Below are 17,414 nucleotides of genomic sequence, written 5' to 3' on the forward strand. Positions count from 1 at the left end.
GGATTTGACGCAACAGAGGTGATAACATACTACCGATTCCGAATCTCCGGTCATAATGGATGAAGTCTGAATGCCTGATTCCATGATTCACCATGCATTGGTAACACTGAAAGCTCTGACTGGCCATGCTGCGCCAGTAATACATGTAATTGTTGACTCGGAACCTCCATGATTGCTGAATGAGATTGGACCATATCCAGCAGAAATAGGTCATTTGCTCGACCCAGAATTAGATAATTTGGTCAATTTCAAAACAGTTGGTGGGCCTAAATTCATTTTGCTCTGAGAAGTTGTATGACTCAGTGGATTAAAGATTTTGCTGAAAAACACTGTGCGTGAGGAAAAGACAACCCAAGGCCGGATCAAAACTGTTGCAATGTTACATCAGTGTCGTCGTAAATACGTGAGTACAGTACTTTTCTGTCTTTTTATTTTACAAAACAGTTTGGCCATTTCGAATTTCAATGCGTCAGTGACCAGTGACCAACATCTGGTCTAAAAATTGCTTGACCGTCAGTGATGCTAATGCTGCTAACCCAGACTCACCAGTAATGATGCTGCTGACAATGAGAGGTAGGACAGCAGCTTTCAGCATCCGCATGTACAGCTCTCCTGGTAACCCTGTGGAAAGAAAATCTGGCACATTAGATGTGTGTGTGTGTGTGTGAATAGAATAGAATAGAATAGAATAGAATAATCTTTATTGCCATGAAACACACAGTTTATAAGGCACGTAATTAATTAACAAAGAAACTGTAATAAAAGAAAACATCACCGTTTTTTGAAACATTCGTAAACAAAATGTGCTAGCTGGGTTTGTAGTTTGGGTATTTGTAATATTTGGCTGGGAAGAGTGTATTGGCCTGAATAGGCTATGCTTGATATGAATTTTTCTCTAATGGAAGTATATTTGGTGCATTTATCCAACAAATGTATTTCATCCTCTATCACATTACATTTTTTGCATAATCTGTCATTTACTGGTGTATTTAAATGTCGACCCTTTTCAATTTCTAAATCGTGTGCACTTATTCTTAACTTTGTTAATGCTTTTCTGTGATCTAAATTTTTTACCTCATTGATATAATATTGCAATTCGTATTTCCTCGAGTCTGTTACTTTTACGTAGAATTTTAATTTTGAACTTCCTTCAGACTTTTTCTTAATCCAGAATTTTATGAATTTGCATTCTAATTTCTCTTGTATGGCTTTTTGTAACTTTTTAGAATTAAATGTAGATTGATTTTGCCAGACATGATTAAATCCTAATTTATCTACTGCTTGTTTTATGAAATGTGACCATGAACTTTCCCGTGACGGATCTAATAGTGATAAATATGCTTGATATATGTAGGAGTCTTTTTTAGTCTCTAGTATATGAGCCCAATATTTTATGCATTGTGATAATATTCTCAATCCTATTGGAAACCGTCCTAGTTCTGCTAGCACTGGAATTTTCATACTTTTCTTATGCGTACCAAGAATGAATCTGCAAAATCTTATATGTGCACTTTCATGAGGGCATTCCTTGGAGATGCAACATTGAAAAAAGGCATCAATGTCGTCAAATATATGTGTATTTTTTATAATGTACGGAAACCATACTTCTGCGCCGTAACAAATAATTGGGGACACTAACAAGTCAAATAAATTTAAAATTGTTTTTGTTTGAACAAGACTATTTCTGAACGCTTTTCGAAGAGAGTAAGCTGCTTTGTTTCCTTGTTTGCTAAGATGCTCCTGGGCAATATTTAAATTTCCATTTTGGTTGAACACTATACCCAAATATTTATACTGGTCTGTTCTTTTGATAATACAATCTCCACATTTAAATATTGTATTCATTTTGGGAAGACTACGACAAAATATTACAATGTTCGTTTTTTCAGTATTTATTTTTAATCCCCATTGTTGACAGTATATATTTAAGTAATCTAATTTTTGTTGCAGACCTAACTTTGATTTGGATAACATTACTAAATCATCTGCATACATTAAACATGATATTTTTGTTTTTGAGTTTATATCAATGTATGGTGAATCAAAATCAGGTATATTTGTAGTGAAGTCGTTTATGAAAATGTTGAACAGTATAGGACTTAATGTATTTCCTTGATGAACACCTTTTCTGACATGTATACTCATTGGGCACTCTTGATTGTATTCAGTTCTAATGAATGAATTTGTATACATATCTTTTATTATATTGAAACAGTATCCTCTTATCCCTAGTGTATATAGTTTAAGTAGAAGTGCTTCGTGCCATACATTATCAAAGGCTTTCTGGAAGTCTACAAAACATGCATACATTCTTCCATTTTTTAATTTTAAGAGATCGTCTACAATTTTTTTTAATACGAAAATTTGGTCCGTAGTTCGATATCCTTTTCGGAAGCCTGCCTGTTCTTTCCTAATTATGTTATCATCTTCTAAGAATTTTGAAATCCTTGAATTCATTACTTTGCAGAATAATTTACTAAGATTACTGCTCAAAGTAATACCTCTATAATTGCTTGGGTTAAGAGGGTCTCCCTTCTTATAGATTGGTATGCTTATACTTGATTTCCAATTTTTGGGATAATGTCCAGTAATTAATATTAAATTAAATAACTTTGTTAAAATATGTACAGTTCGATCTAAGCTTGCTTTAATAATCTCATTTGATAGTTTATCTGGTCCTGGTGCTTTTTTGTTTTTCAATGACTTACTTTCAATTTTAATTTCTTTTCCTGTAATTGGGTTATCTAATGTGGGTATATTATATTGATGAGTACTCTGTTTTAGTTCCTCTGACACTTCCTTACTTCTTTGTTCTGAAATATCTGGTTTAGTTCCGATTAAATTTGCTAAGTGATTTAGCCATTTGGTTGGATTTATATTACATTTATTATTATTTCTGTCATTATCACCCATTGATTTTAAGTCTTTTAATGTTTTCCAAAGTTTATTTGGATCATTATTGAATTGGTCATTTAATATTAAAACTAATTTATTTTTATATTCTCTTTTTTGTTTCTTTATTAAAAATCTTTATTAATGTGTGTGTGTGTGTGTGTGTGTGTGTGTGTGTGTGTGTGTGTGTGTGTGTGTGTGTGTGTCTGTGTCTGTGGGTCTGTGTGTCAATGTGTGTCTGTGTGTGTCTGTGTCCATGTGTGTGTCTGTGTCCAGGGCCGGACTACCGGGGGGGTTATGGGGGTTGCGCAACCCCCCCTCCTAGCCTGAACATGTACCTTACTTATTTAAAACATTTTTTATTATTGCTTATTTTATGCCGTTTCATGCAAGGAGCGACCATTTTCTTATCTCAGAATATGACCTACCCATCAGCTTCAGGGGGCTTTGCCCCCTGACCCCCACCAGGGGCTCTGCCCCTTGACCCCGCCCAGGGGCGGACGAGGGGGGGGGGGGGGTTCTAGGGGTTCCGGACCCACCTTATAAATATAAAAATATAAAAATATAAAAATATTGAATGAGGTATGCATTTCTTTATTTTACATTGAGTTTCAATTTTGGGGGTTATAATCAGTGACAAAATCTGCTGCCTGAAACTGGTAATGATCATCCTCAGAATGCACCAGATTGCACCATTTTGCATCCTTTTTTTCAAAATTTTCCGGGGGGCATGCCCCCGGACCCCCCTAGCAAGCTAGGCGCTTTGCGCCGTCGGCTCGGCGCTTCGCGCCTTCACACCCATATCTTCACAATATACTTTTGAACCCCCCCCCCCCCCCATAAAATGAACTGATCCGCCCCTGCCGCCAGTGGGGATATCCCCCTGGACCACCTCTAGCAACCCCCCCCCCTCCTCTTAGCCTAGTCCGGCCCTGGTGTCCATGTGTTTGTGTGTGTGTGTGTGTGTAAATGCTACAGTAAGACGGTCATAACTCACCAATCCATACGAGAGCGTTGGAAGAGGCACCAGAAGCGTAGAGAATAAAACCAATGGTGAAACCAATGACTGCTCCCCCAAGGGAGAGAACCAACAAGGCGCCATCCCACGCAAAGAACCGCTGACAGCGCGTCGGTAGCTTGTGTAAAATGTCGTCTCCGTCTTTGACTGCTTGAGCACTAAATTCAAATAGATAATATCATACAAAAGAATGAATGAACGAATGAATGAAAATGAATTAATGAATGAATCAATCAATAAAGCAAGCAGGCAATTGCAAGCAAGCAAGCAAACAAGTCCACACGTGCCATCAAATGTCTGTAGAAGTCGCAAATCTACACGGGGGATAACCGGTCAAAGGCCGAACAGAAGCCGAAGGCCGCTCATGACACGTGTGAAGGCAAGTTTTGTCTGTTTTCTAGGTATTGTTTGATTTATGTCGGGATTTAAGGTAAGCTACTGATTCAGCGATGACTAAATTTGTTTCTCGATGCATAAAAAGTCAGGGAGCGATTGATATTTGCCCGTAAATAGCCTTCAAAGCTGAAAATGTCCGCGATCGAGCACCGGAAATGGCTGTTCGATGGGTTTTGCAAGTAGAAATGTGCTTTATTTCACCAAATCAGCTCGTATTTGGTGTGGGTACGGGATTCTAGAGGACGAAGGAGTCATAAGAGGTGCAAAGAAGTGCTATTTGGGAGTAGAATAAATCTTCCGAGACAGTAGACAAGAGAAGGTCATATTTGAGAGATGCGCGTAGGCCGATTGTCTTTCCGACAAGCGAATGATACAGCAGATTAATCATTTGTTTTGACCAGAAACCTAGTCTCTAGTTTTTATGAATGAGTTTTTTAATTAAAACAATCACGAGAACTCTCTCGCTTAGCCTAATGGCTGTTCGATGGGTTTCGCAAGTAGAAATGTGCTTTATTTCACCAAATCAGCTCGTATTTGACATCGGTTTGGTATATATATATATATTTTCTAATCCTACCGCGAACTGGATAGCAGACGCGGCACGACTGTTGCACCACACTTTGAAGTAATCCCACACTTTGAAGTAAATTACTTCTAAGTGTGGGGATGTGCCCCACACTTTGAAGTAAACCCATTTTTTACTTCAAAGTGTGGGGGGATCTTCCCACACTTTGAAGTAAACTCAGTTTTTACTTCAAAGTGTGGGGGGATCTTCCCACACTTTGAAGTAACGCATCGCCTGTTTGAGCCTGATGATTTTGTCAAAAAAAATGGCAAAGTCTTTTGGATGAGTGAACAGAAAAAGTGAGCGAGCCAAGAAACATAATGATGTTTGTTATCAGGCTTTAAGCAATGTCCCATTGTTGAGTGTGACGAAAACTCGTGGTGACGATTTTAAAACATGTTGGGTCACGCATGGTCCAATCTTACATGGTCCAATCTTACATGGTCCAACCTTACATGGTCCGACCTTACATGGTCCAATCTTACATGGTCCAATCTTACAGGGTCCAACCTTACATGGTCCAATCTTACATGGTCCAATCTTACATGGTCCAACCTTACATGGTCCAATCTTACATGGTCCAATCTTACATGGTCCAACCTTGCATGGTCCAACCTTACATGGTCCAACCTTACATGGTCCAATCTTACATGGTCCAATATAACATGGTCCAACCTTACATGGTCCAACCTTACATGGTCCAATATTACATGTCCAACCTTACATGGTCCAACCTTACATGGTCCAATCTTACATGGTCCAACCTTACATGGTCCAACCTTACATGGTCCAATCGTACATGGTCCAATCTTACATGGTCCAACCTTACATGGTCCAATCTTACATGGTCCAACCTTACATGGTCCAATCTTACATGGTCCAATATTACATGGTCCAACCTTACATGGTCCAACCTTACATGATCCAACCTTACATGGTCCAATCTTACATGGTCCAATCTTACATGGTCCAATCTTACATGGTCCAATAATATATATATGGACCATGTAAGATTGGACCATGTAAGGTTGGACCATGTAAGGTTGCACCATGTAAGGTTGGACCATGTAAGGTTGGACCATGTAAGGTTGGACCATGTAAGATTGGACCATGCGTGACCCAACATGTTTTAAAATCGTCACCACGAATTTTCGTCACACTCAACAATGGGACATTGCTTAAAGCCTGATAACAAACATCACTATGTTTCTTGGCTCGCTCACTTTTTCTGTTCACTCATCCAAAAGACTTTGCCATTTTTTTTGACAAAATCATCAGGCTCAAACAGGCGATGCAAAAGTCCCACGCTTTGAAGTAAGTTACTTCAAAGTGTGGGAAGATCCCCCCACAATTTGAAGTAAAAACTGAGTTTACTTCAAAGTGTGGGAAGATCCCCCCACACTTTGAAGTAAAAAATGGGTTTACTTCAAAGTGTGGGGCACATCCCCACACTTTGAAGTAATTTACTTCAAAGTGTGGGATTACTTCAAAGTGTGGTGCAACAGTCGTGCCGCGTCTGCTATCCAGTTCGCGGTAGGATTAGAAAAAATATATATATATACCAAACCGATGTCAAATACGAGCTGATTTGGTGAAATAAAGCACATTTCTACTTGCGAAACCCATCGAACAGCCATTAGGCTAAGCGAGAGAGTTCTCGTGATTGTTTTAATTAAAACACTCATTCATAAAAACTAGAGACTAGGTTTCTGGTCAAAACGACTGCTGTATCATTCGCTTGTCGGAAAGACAATCGGCCTACGCGCATCTCTCAAAATAGCACTTCTTTGCACATCTTATGACTCCTTCGTCCTCTAGAATCCCGTACCCACACCAAATACGAGCTGATTTGGTGAAATAAAGCACATTTCTACTTGCAAAACCCATCGAACAGCCATTTCCGGTGCTCGATCGCGGACATTTTCAGCTTTGAAGACTATTTACGGGCAAATATCAATCGCTCCCTGACTTTTTATGCATCGAGAAACAAATTTAGTCATCGCTGAATCAGTAGCTTACCTTAAATCCCGACATAAATCAAACAATACCTAGAAAACAGACAAAACTTGCCTTCACACGTGTCATGAGCGGCCTTCGGCTTCTGTTCGGCCTTTGACCGGTTATCCCCCGTGAATCTAAGGTACAAGGAGAACACTTTACTTGCGTCGAAGAGGAAAAAAACCACACAAAAACTTGACTAAATGTAAAAAGCAAAGACAGATAGATTAAAGAAAATTGATTCGGAAACAAAATGTTTGGGGTATTAAATTCATGTTCTCATTGTCAAGAAAGGAATGAAGAAAACTGAGTAGACTACAAGCACGACTGCCGTCTGTCTGTCTATCTGTCTGTCTGTCAGGCTGTAACATTTTCTGTCTGTCTCCCCCCCCTCTCTCTCTCTTTCCCTCTCTCTCTTTCTCTTTCTCTCTCTTTCTCCTTCGTGCTCTCTCCCCCTCTCTCCCCATCCCTTCTCCCTCCCTCCCTCCCTCTCTCGCTCTCTCCTCCATCTCTCCCGCCCTCCCTACATCCCCTTCCCCCTTCCTCCCCAGAGGCGGAGCAGTTAAGCCAGAGGGGGGGGGGGGTACAACCTAGGGTCCAGGGGTAGACCCCTTGGGGGGTACACGGGCAAGGCCCCGTTGGGGGGTCTGGGTGGCTTTGCCCCCCCAGAAGCTGAAGAGTTTTAGCTATTTTATGAACAATTTATGGCTTATCCTTGATTTTAAACATGATCAACTGGTGTCAGCAGCCACTCATTATTTCTTTTAAAGTTAGTATTAATTTTCTTAATTTTTTTTTGACAGCCGGGGGGGGGCGGAACCCCTGTAACACCCCCCCCCCCCCCTTAATCCGCCCCTGCTCCCTCACCTGTTTTCTCTCTCTCTCTCTCTCTCTCTCTCTCTCTCTCTCTCTCTCTCTCTCTCTCTCTCTCTCTCTCTCTCTCGTGTCGGGTAAACAAAACTCAAAAGGATCCTTACCTTTTGTCCACATTGGCTATGGGCCGATGAGAAACCAGCTCGATGTCTCCGGCCTTCTTTCTGTCTTCTTCCGCCATACTTTCTACTGCTTCTAGTCTTCTGTCACTGCAAGATTCCAGCGGTTCTCGTTTCTACTCCATGCACTGGAAGAAAATCAAAAAAAGTTTAATCGAATCAGAGAATCAATTAAATTGTCTAGAACAGCAAAATGGCGACGACAACAAGGCCAACAAGAACAAGAGCAACAAAAGCAAGAACAAGAAGAAGAAAAAAGAACAGCAACAACAACACCACCACCACCACCACCACCACCACTAACAACATCAACAACAACAGCAGCAACAGCAACAACAACAACATCAACAACAACAACAACAACAACAACAACAACAACAACAACAACAACAACAACAACAACAACAACAGCAGCAGCAGCAGCAGCGGTAGCAACAAATTCAATTCACTGTAACCGTGTTTCTGGATTGTCCACTGGAACACTGAAAAGGCATAAATAATATTAAATAAATACATGAACAATGTTGACATGTTTAATCTAAAATTAATCAGTGTTTCTCAAAACAGACCACAGGAGGATTAATCACATGAAGCAATCTACACTTCAAGGTAAAATTTCATCAGCGTAATTATGTTTAAAAAAAATCCCAACACATAAAACGAACATGCGAAGCATCAGTATCTCTTAAAATCTGCTAAAATACCTCGCAAACTTTACGCCAAGTAAATAACAATTCTACTAGTCACTCGTATGAATTTCTCGCACTACCACCAGCAACGGTATATCCGAACATACCCCACCTAGATGGCTGAATGTAATGTATATGGCAATATTATGATACCATGAACTTAAATACATTTAAACCAGGAAGAATCCTACAACACCAACCAACCAACCATATTCCCACAGAACTACAGCGTTTAGTTTTGACCTTATATGGTTTGATTTTCAATCGGACTACTCTTTCGCCGAGAGGGGGAGTGAGAGGGAGGGGAGAGAGAGAGAGAGAGAGAGAGAGAGAGAGAGAGAGAGAGAGAGAGAGAGAGAGAGAGAGAGAGAGAGAGAGAGAGAGAGAGAACATTCCTGAAATTGCGGAGGAAACAGGGATCGCGTTGCTCAGTGACATTTCTAGCAGAACAATAACACTCGCCGAATCCAACAGGAACATCCTCTTCCTGTTGTAAGTATGATCTATTGTATGTGGGTTTTTTTCTTAAATAAATTTAATTTTTACCCCTGGTGGAAAAGTACATTAGGGAGAAATCTTAGGGGACTTACCCGTCTATCTGTTTGTCCGCTAGTTGCTTTGTGTGTTGGTCTTTATGTCTGTATAATTTTGTGCATTTAATTTGTGGATTTGATAGACTTAAGATAATACACATAAAATGATAATACTTGTCGGTAAATACTAGAGGCAAATGATCAAACGAAAGCATATCATTGAATAGAGTGAGTACGCTAGAGAGAGCGAGAGAGAGAGCGAGAGTGAGAGAGAATCAGAATGTTTATTTGCGAAAACTCATATTGTTTATAGCAAAGGGGTGCTGGGGGGTTGGGTAATCGAACGATCCACGAACATCAGTGTACACATTGGTTTCAGTCTGTTACACAAAAACAATGCATCGTGATTCGGTCCGAAGCATCCAACTTGTAATCCAAGTCGGGAAATAACTTTTCCGTTTCGAACAACACGGTATTGTTCCATATCGATCGCGGTTTGTCACAAACACACATGAATTATGTGTGCCCTAGCTGTAGTCAAGTTAGCGACAAGAGTCAGTCTGGCATGGCACGGAGGTAGCACTGTACAAGTTTAGACACGACATGAAGGTCAGTAGTGAGATGTTCGATTTCTTCTCCGAAGACGTTGCGGTCGACTTGGGGCAGACGCCGGACACACGGGGGCGTTTCCTCCTCTTCTTGGAATGACGTTGTCTGTGCTGTTTCGCAGTCGTATGTCAGGACGTAGTCGTCTCCCCTTGCAATCAGCGTCTTCTTTCCACCTTTTCTTTCGCACACTACTTTGGTGAGAGTGCGGTTCCTCTTTCTGTTTAACAGTTTCTCTTTAAGTCGCACGTTCTTTGAGCAGTGTGAGGCTAAGTCGTAGACATCATCTGGTTCAAACTCACGGTCCGTTGCTGCCAGTTCAGCTATAGTGGTTTCGTCGTCTGCTGTCTGTGACGTCACAGCACGACACACCCCAGGGTTGACATTCTTGCACGTGGTTGAGCTTGCAGTGTCACAGTGGGCATCTTGAACACGCGGCCAGTACAACTGGCCTTGACACGGAACGATTCAAGGGGGGCAATCTCAAGTCATCTGAAAGAGGGAAATCCAAACGCAATCCGCCTTGTTCGATTTTATGGGCTTGGACGATAGAGAAAAATAAGAAAAGCAAAAGCTGGAGTCCAGTCTGGACGAAACTGCTATCAAGAACGCAGAATTGATTTTTTCTGAGTTTTTATTTTAGCCGTAAGCGCCATTTCTCATTTCGAATTTCTCATAACTGCTGTTCACCGCAGTGAAACCAACAAAGGGGCCTCACTCTGGAAGAGTTTCCTGCTCCGATAAACATGGCGCTTACGGCTAAAAAAAACCAGAAAAAATCCAATTCTGCGTTCTTGATAGCAGTTTCGTCCAGACTGGACTCCAGCTTTTGCTTTTCTTATTTTTCTCTATCGTCCAAGCCCATAAAATCGAACAAGGCGGATTGCGTTTGGATTTCCCTCTTTCAGATGACTTGAGATTGCCCCCCTTGAATCGTTCCGTGTCAAGGCCAGTTGTACTGGCCGCGTGTTCAAGATGCACAGTGGGCAGGTGCGTGAGTGACACTGGTTTGCACATCCTGCACGTGCTGGGTAGAAGAAGCACGGCTATTGTTGACAAGGGCCTCTACTGATGACGTTGTGTTCTGTTCCGCTTCAGCTGCTTTGCGTTGCACGAAGCTCTTTCTTCTTGTTTCATCACGCTTTACTTGTGACCTGCTTTTCTTCCTGTAGTGAGCTATGCTGGCTTGGTCTGATGGCGGCCCAGCAAACCTCAGCACAACTGTTGTACTGTCACCTTCCCCTTGGATTTTCCAAGAAGATAGCCCAACTTCGTCAACTAAGTTGATCAGGAACTGTTCCAGGCGATGTGGCAGTCCCGTTTGTGACATTTTCGGTCGGCAATAGTAGCTTAGGAGAAGATACTTATCAAATTTTGCGGAGCTCCGAAATTTGCGTCCTTCTCCGGTGGTAAGGGCAGACCACTCCGAGAGAGAGAGAGAGAGAGAGAGAGAGAGAGAGAGAGAGAGAGAGAGAGAGAGAGAGAGAGAGAGAGAGAGAGAAAGAGAAAGAGAGAGAGTGAGAGAGCGAGAGAGAGAGCGATAGAGAGAGAGCCGAGAGAGAGAGAGCGAGAGAGAGAGAGATAGAGAGAGAGACAGAGAGAGAGAGACAGAGAGAAACAGAGAGACAGAAACAAAGAGACAGAGGGACTGAGAGAGAGAGAGAGATAGAGAGAGAGATAGAGAGAGAGATAGAGAGAGAGAGAGAGAGAGAGAGAGAGAGAGAGAGAGACAGAGAGAGAGACAGACAGACAACCAGCCAGCCAGACAGACAGACAGAGGAGATACTGACAGACTCGGAGACAGAGAGAGCGAGAGAGACAGAGAGAGAGAGGGACAGAGTTACAGAAAGAGACCAAGAGAAGGAGAGACGAAGCCAAACAGACAGTCAGAAGACGACATAACCCACACTGACACAAGTCAAAGACAGGGGGAAGCAACAAGGGACAGAGAAAACAGACAGTCAGAAGACGACATAACCCACACTGACACAAGTCAAAGACAGGGGGAAGCAACAAGGGACAGAGAAAACAGACAGTCAGAAGACGACATAACCCACACTGACACAAGTCAAAGACAGGGGGAAGCAACAAGGGACAGAGAAAACAGACAGTCAGAAGACGACATAACCCACACTGACACAAGTCAAAGACAGGGGGAAGCAACAAGGGACAGAGAAAACAGACAGTCAGAAGACGACATAACCCACACTGACACAAGTCATAGACAGGGGGAAGCAACAAGGGACACAGAAAACAGACAGTCAGAAGACGACATAACCCACACTGACACAAGTCAAAGACAGGGGGAAGTAACAAGGGACAGAGAAAACAGACAGTCAGAAGACGACATAACCCACACTGACACAAGTCAAAGACAGGGGGAAGCAACAAGGGACAGAGAAAACAGACAGTCAGAAGACGACATAACCCACACTGACACAAGTCAAAGACAGGGGGAAGTAACAAGGGACAGAGAAAACTGACAGAACTAACCTTACAACACAATCGTCGGCCTCCCTGTTTGCTTATTTTGCCAGAACTGTTTTTGCTCAGTAGACTCGGGATATAACGCGGCAAAGTAGGCCTTATAAAATAATTATTCATCCCAGCTTGATACGGGGTAATTGTGTGGCCTCAGTCGTGCCTATCTACAGCTGTGTGTGGCAAGTAAAAGTACACCAGTAATAACCAGCTCCCGTTTCATAGTTGGCCGATTTTTAGCCTACTGGAATGTGTGCAGACACCATTAATCATTTTCACTTGCAGACTAGGGGTAACGTCGACGCGACATTCAAAACAAGACTTCAACTCTGACCGACTAAAAGCGGCATGAAATACATCATAAGAGTAGTGCACAGCGACAAAAGTGCACAGACGTTGTCATTATTGCAGTGGAGAAAACAAACCAACAAAATATATAAACCGAATAATCTGGACGATGTATAAAAAACGCTTGCGCTGGACCCGAGTACTCTTCAGATTGGCTCGCTCCCCCAGTATGAAAGTTTTGTCTTGTGCACGTTTAAGACCAAGTGATTGATCTGTGTGAATTGCAGGCATTCCCTTTGCTATATAAATAGGGGAAGGGCTCCTAATATGGACCACTTTTTGTTTCATGCTAATAACTAGCTTGTTTTTTTGCGAAGAAGTTTCATTTTGTGTTTGGTAGTCCTTCTCTCTTAGGTGAACCGTTAGGCCTAATTAGAGTGAAATAGCTTTGATAGACATTCAGCAAAAATTAAATACAGAAAAAAATCACAAATGGTCCATATTAGGCGCCCAGGCTCCTAATGTGGACCAGTAAAGCGGCCTTCACGAATCACTGTCAAAAGCCCCCTATACTTCAAAATAACATGATACAACTTGGTACGTGTGCATGTCAGACTAATTCAAATATGCTTTAGATTTATCTGTTTCGGGTTGATGAGAGCATTATTTGAAGCACACCAGGAAACTAAAGAAGCATATCAAAAACAGAGTGAAAATAAGTGAAATTATCAACTTCCACAAAAAGAAGACAATTTGATATATTTTTTTGAAAGCTTGAGGGCTAGTTATAAGTTATTTTCAGCAAGCTTCTTAATTAATTAATGAAAATAGCCTTTAGCTTTTTTTTTCTTCGATTTGCTGAAGGTGGTCCATATTAGGGGACTCACACATACTTTGAGATTTTGCTATTATTTTTTGTTTGCAGTAGAAACTCGGGGTCAAAACTGCTAAAATGTAACAAATACGGTCTTAGCTGTCATATATAGCAATTGTTGTGTGATAAAAGCTTTGGCTGTGGACAGAAACGAGTCCGTTTTAGGCGTCAAATTTAGAGTGAACCCTGCCAAAAGTGAAAAAAAGAGAAAAAGGCTAACGGTTTTGAGGTTTATGTTTCTGCAACTGTTTTGACATGTGCAAGTTATCCAGAGAGGGTGAATACAGCGAATGAATTTGTTTTTAGCGCTCTAGCGCCGTTAGTTTGTCAGATCAAGAGGTGGTCCATATTAGGAGCCGGTCCACATTAGGAGCCCTTCCCCTACATTGCATGCGAGCCGAGGATGTGCGTGGTGCCTGGCCTTTCTCTTTTATTTGTAATTTGATCACAGTGAAAATGCACACACACACATTCACACACACACACACACACACTCTCTCTCCCTCACTCCCTTCCTCTCTCTCTTACACACACACACACACACACACACACACACACACACACACACACACGAGTACAGACTCATGCACGCGCACGCACACACACACACACACACACACACACACACACACACACACACACACACACACACACACACACAGTAACACTAACACATGTGCACAAAATGAACACACACACACACACCGCGCGAGAGAAAAAGACGTCAAAGACTTTTGACCGTGACATAATCTTTTTATGACGCTATATTTCTCGTCAATGTGTGACGCGTTCGGCTGTTCTATGAGACTGCCTGGCTGGCTGTGGCTCCGCGAATTCCCCCCGCCGCCAAGTCGTTTTTTTGTGGTTTATTTCGCATTTAGGTCCCAGGTAACATTATGAAGTTTTAATACGATCAATCGGACCTATTATCAAGTTAGTGTATCAACTTTTGAACGAACTGCGCCCAGTAGTTTCCCAGCAATAAGCTGTTAAGTCGAGACACACACACACACACACACACACACACAATTAAAGTCTGCTGGACCCTTGTACTAGCGTACTCGGGGATAACCGAGACTAGTAACTCTTGGGCTAGCCGAAACTCTTTGACCTAGACAGCGTGAACTATGTGGTCTAGGTGACCAAAGCAAATATAATTTGCATAATTTTGATTTGTTTAATTTTGTGCACATTTCCAATCAAATCCCAGCTAATGTATATAATTGTTTTCGTTTCCCAGTCTGTCGGAAAAGAACACTCCTAAAGACTCACACTTTTGACTTGGAGGGGCGGTATTGGGGATGTGTGTGAGCGTGTGTGAGCGTGTGTGAGCGTGTGTGTGCGTGTGTGTGTGTGTGTGTGTGTGTGTGTATGTGTGTGTGTGTGTGTGTTTGTGTGTATGTGTGCGTGTGTGAGTGTGTGTGTGAGAGAGAGAGAGAGAGAGAGAGAGAGACAGAGACAGAGACAGAGAGAGAGACAGAGAGAGAGAGAGACAGAGAGAAAGACAGACAGATAGGCAGATGCCCAGACAGACACACAGACAATTTATACTCTGCAAACAAACACGTCATATCACAGCATCATAGTGTAGGTTTAACAGCATGATCTGGCTACTTACTTCCCCACTACAAACACTATAGCTATCAGGATACCCCTAGATGTTTGACCAAAGCACGTAAATTTCCCAACTCTTTTAGGAAAATCATGTATTTTCTAAGCTGTTTAGGAAAAACATGTATTTCCTAAATGAATCAGGAAATACGCGAATTTCCTATCTTCACGGATTGCCTGTAACATATACACTCCGATGTTGAACATGCATTTGCATGTCCTGATACATCGACTATCCAAGACTGCAAACAATATGATATAACGATATGCGTGGGGATCACACAAAAGCATACTTACAAAGGAACGAAGAAAAGGAAAGCAGAGAAGAGAACTATCGCGGGGTCGAGTTTGCGACCTACTCTTTAAAGATGTTTATTAAAGATGTCCATAATTACTTTTTATTCGCTTGGCTTTATGAGTTTTGAGAGGACAGACAGATCTTTATAATGGAGACAAAGAACAAGGTACGAACAATCTTAAGAATGCACACGAAACCAAGAGCAACAATTTCTTCTTTTTATTCAGGGTACCACTTTGACACAAAAAGGGGAAACAACGTGCGTACTTCCTTACCTGATGTAGACTGTTCTGTTGGCACTGTACTTCAACTGTAGTATCCTATCACTTGTCTCTATGCTAACTTATTCTAAGTAGTAACTTGTATTTCTTTTCTGCTGGTCAACACTCCTATACTCTATTTCCCGAGCTCTATTTCCTCTGGTCTGGTCTATAGCTCCGTCCTCTAAGAATTCTCTGCAGTCAGTCCTTTTTGTCTTCCCTATCTCCCTAGATTAAGTAAGCTTGGGCCCTGTGCCGTCTTCCCATTTTTGGAGACTGACGTCACAGGGTCCAGCATCGTGGCACCTATCGCCAGGTATCGTACGGCTATAACGTATTAGGAAATGCCCTACACACGCGGCTGTGCACTAATTACTGGCCGTTACTTATTGCTTACCCTGCGAAATAACGCTTACTCAGCTACGATTGTACTATGCGATGGCTAATATAATTTGTCTGCATCAGGTTTGCTTACAACTGACGTACACACATTTACACACATAAGACAATAATAATACATTATAATACTAACATCAATATCAACCCGTGATAGAACACTTTCCTTGAGGTTTTGAGTAGACAACTGGAGACGCAAACGGCCCCAACCCGCACCGCAGAGAAGAATATACACTACGCTGTTGAACATGCATTTTCATGTCCTGATACATCCACTATCCACGACTGCAAACAATATAATATAATATAACGATATGCGTGGGGATCACACAAAAGCATACTTACAACGGAACGAAGAAAAGGAAAGCAGAGAACAACAGTTTCCCTGAGTTGGTTGAATAGACAAATGGAGACTCAAACCCCAACCCGCACCGCAGAGAAAAATATACACTCCGCTGTTGAACATGCATTTTCATGTCCTGATACATCGACACTACACGATTGCAAACAATAAAATATAACGATATGCGTGTGGATCACACAAAAGCATACTTACAACGGAACGAAGAAAAGGAAAGCAGAGCAGAGAACACCGTGCTTTTCTTGTGTTTGTTGAGCAGACAACTGGAGACCCCTCCCGGCAAAGCTCCAGCCTGCACCCCCCCCCCCCCCCAGTCCTGCCGCAACCCCTCCCCCCCCCCCCCCACCTCAGTCACCAGAACCTCCAGCCTGCGTCATCTACCTACGAATTTAACATGTAAACATGCCTTAATCCCTCGCCATGTTACGGCTACTAACATACAGGTATCACAATATGCATAATTATTATGTTTAAGAATAGCAGACGTCCACAGTAAAAGAGGGGGAAATGTAGTTGTAACAAACAACTCAACTGTTGAGCATAATTATGCATAACGTTACGTATCCTGTTACATGTCTGTTCAAAACAGCACAGGCACTGTGCTAGAAGCTTAACTTATCTCGAGTACCATCGCACACATTTTGAGGTCAGAACAGCGATAACTTTTTTCTTTGCTTACAAAATATATCTTCAGCAAACACTTTAATACTGCTATCTCATCGAATATTATTGCTTATAATATTCAGGGACAGAAATGTATTCTTTTTAAATTTTCATTGCTTTATTGTCCCATCGCTGGAAAATTCGGGTCATGTCATTCAAGTGGAAAGCTAGCAGAATTAGAAACATAGTCGCGTGCGTGAGTGCGTGCGTGTTTGCGTGAGTGCGTGAGTGCGCGCGCGCGCGTGAGTGTGTGTGTGTGCGTGCGTGAGTGCGTGAGTGTGTGTGTGTGTTGCAAGAAATGAGGGGAGAGCACTCAATTTGCCATCTGCTGCAGATTCAAAGTGCCGTTTTTCCCCTTGCCCAGTAGAACTGGGTTCCAATGCATTCGTTTTGAATCAATATTTTTCGAAATCGTATAGTCCGAATAACAAACATAAAAAAAAACAATAGTAACTTATTTATTTTATTGATTGCATGATTGATTACTTGACTA

The 17,414-nt window shown here is 41.9% G+C and overlaps 1 protein-coding gene across 3 annotated transcripts in view; it reads right to left on the reverse strand.

Moving 5' to 3' along the window:
* Window positions 1-16,549, reverse strand: part of LOC138952237 (excitatory amino acid transporter 2-like) — a 26,336-nt gene extending 9,787 nt beyond the window's left edge. The window contains exons 1-4 of one of the 3 annotated variants that reach the window (XM_070323855.1): window positions 16,454-16,549; window positions 7,847-7,989; window positions 3,890-4,068; window positions 547-621 (exon numbers count right to left, since the gene is read on the reverse strand). In XM_070323855.1, the coding sequence (XP_070179956.1) occupies window positions 547-621; window positions 3,890-4,068; window positions 7,847-7,923 (331 nt within the window). In that variant the 5' untranslated portion in view covers window positions 7,924-7,989; window positions 16,454-16,549. The other 2 variants (XM_070323857.1, XM_070323856.1) reach the window with 2 other exon arrangements.
* Window positions 16,550-17,414: the final 865 nt, after the last annotated feature.

Source organism: Littorina saxatilis, linkage group LG17 (assembly GCF_037325665.1).
Source record: "Littorina saxatilis isolate snail1 linkage group LG17, US_GU_Lsax_2.0, whole genome shotgun sequence".
Lineage (NCBI taxonomy): Eukaryota > Metazoa > Mollusca > Gastropoda > Littorinimorpha > Littorinidae > Littorina > Littorina saxatilis.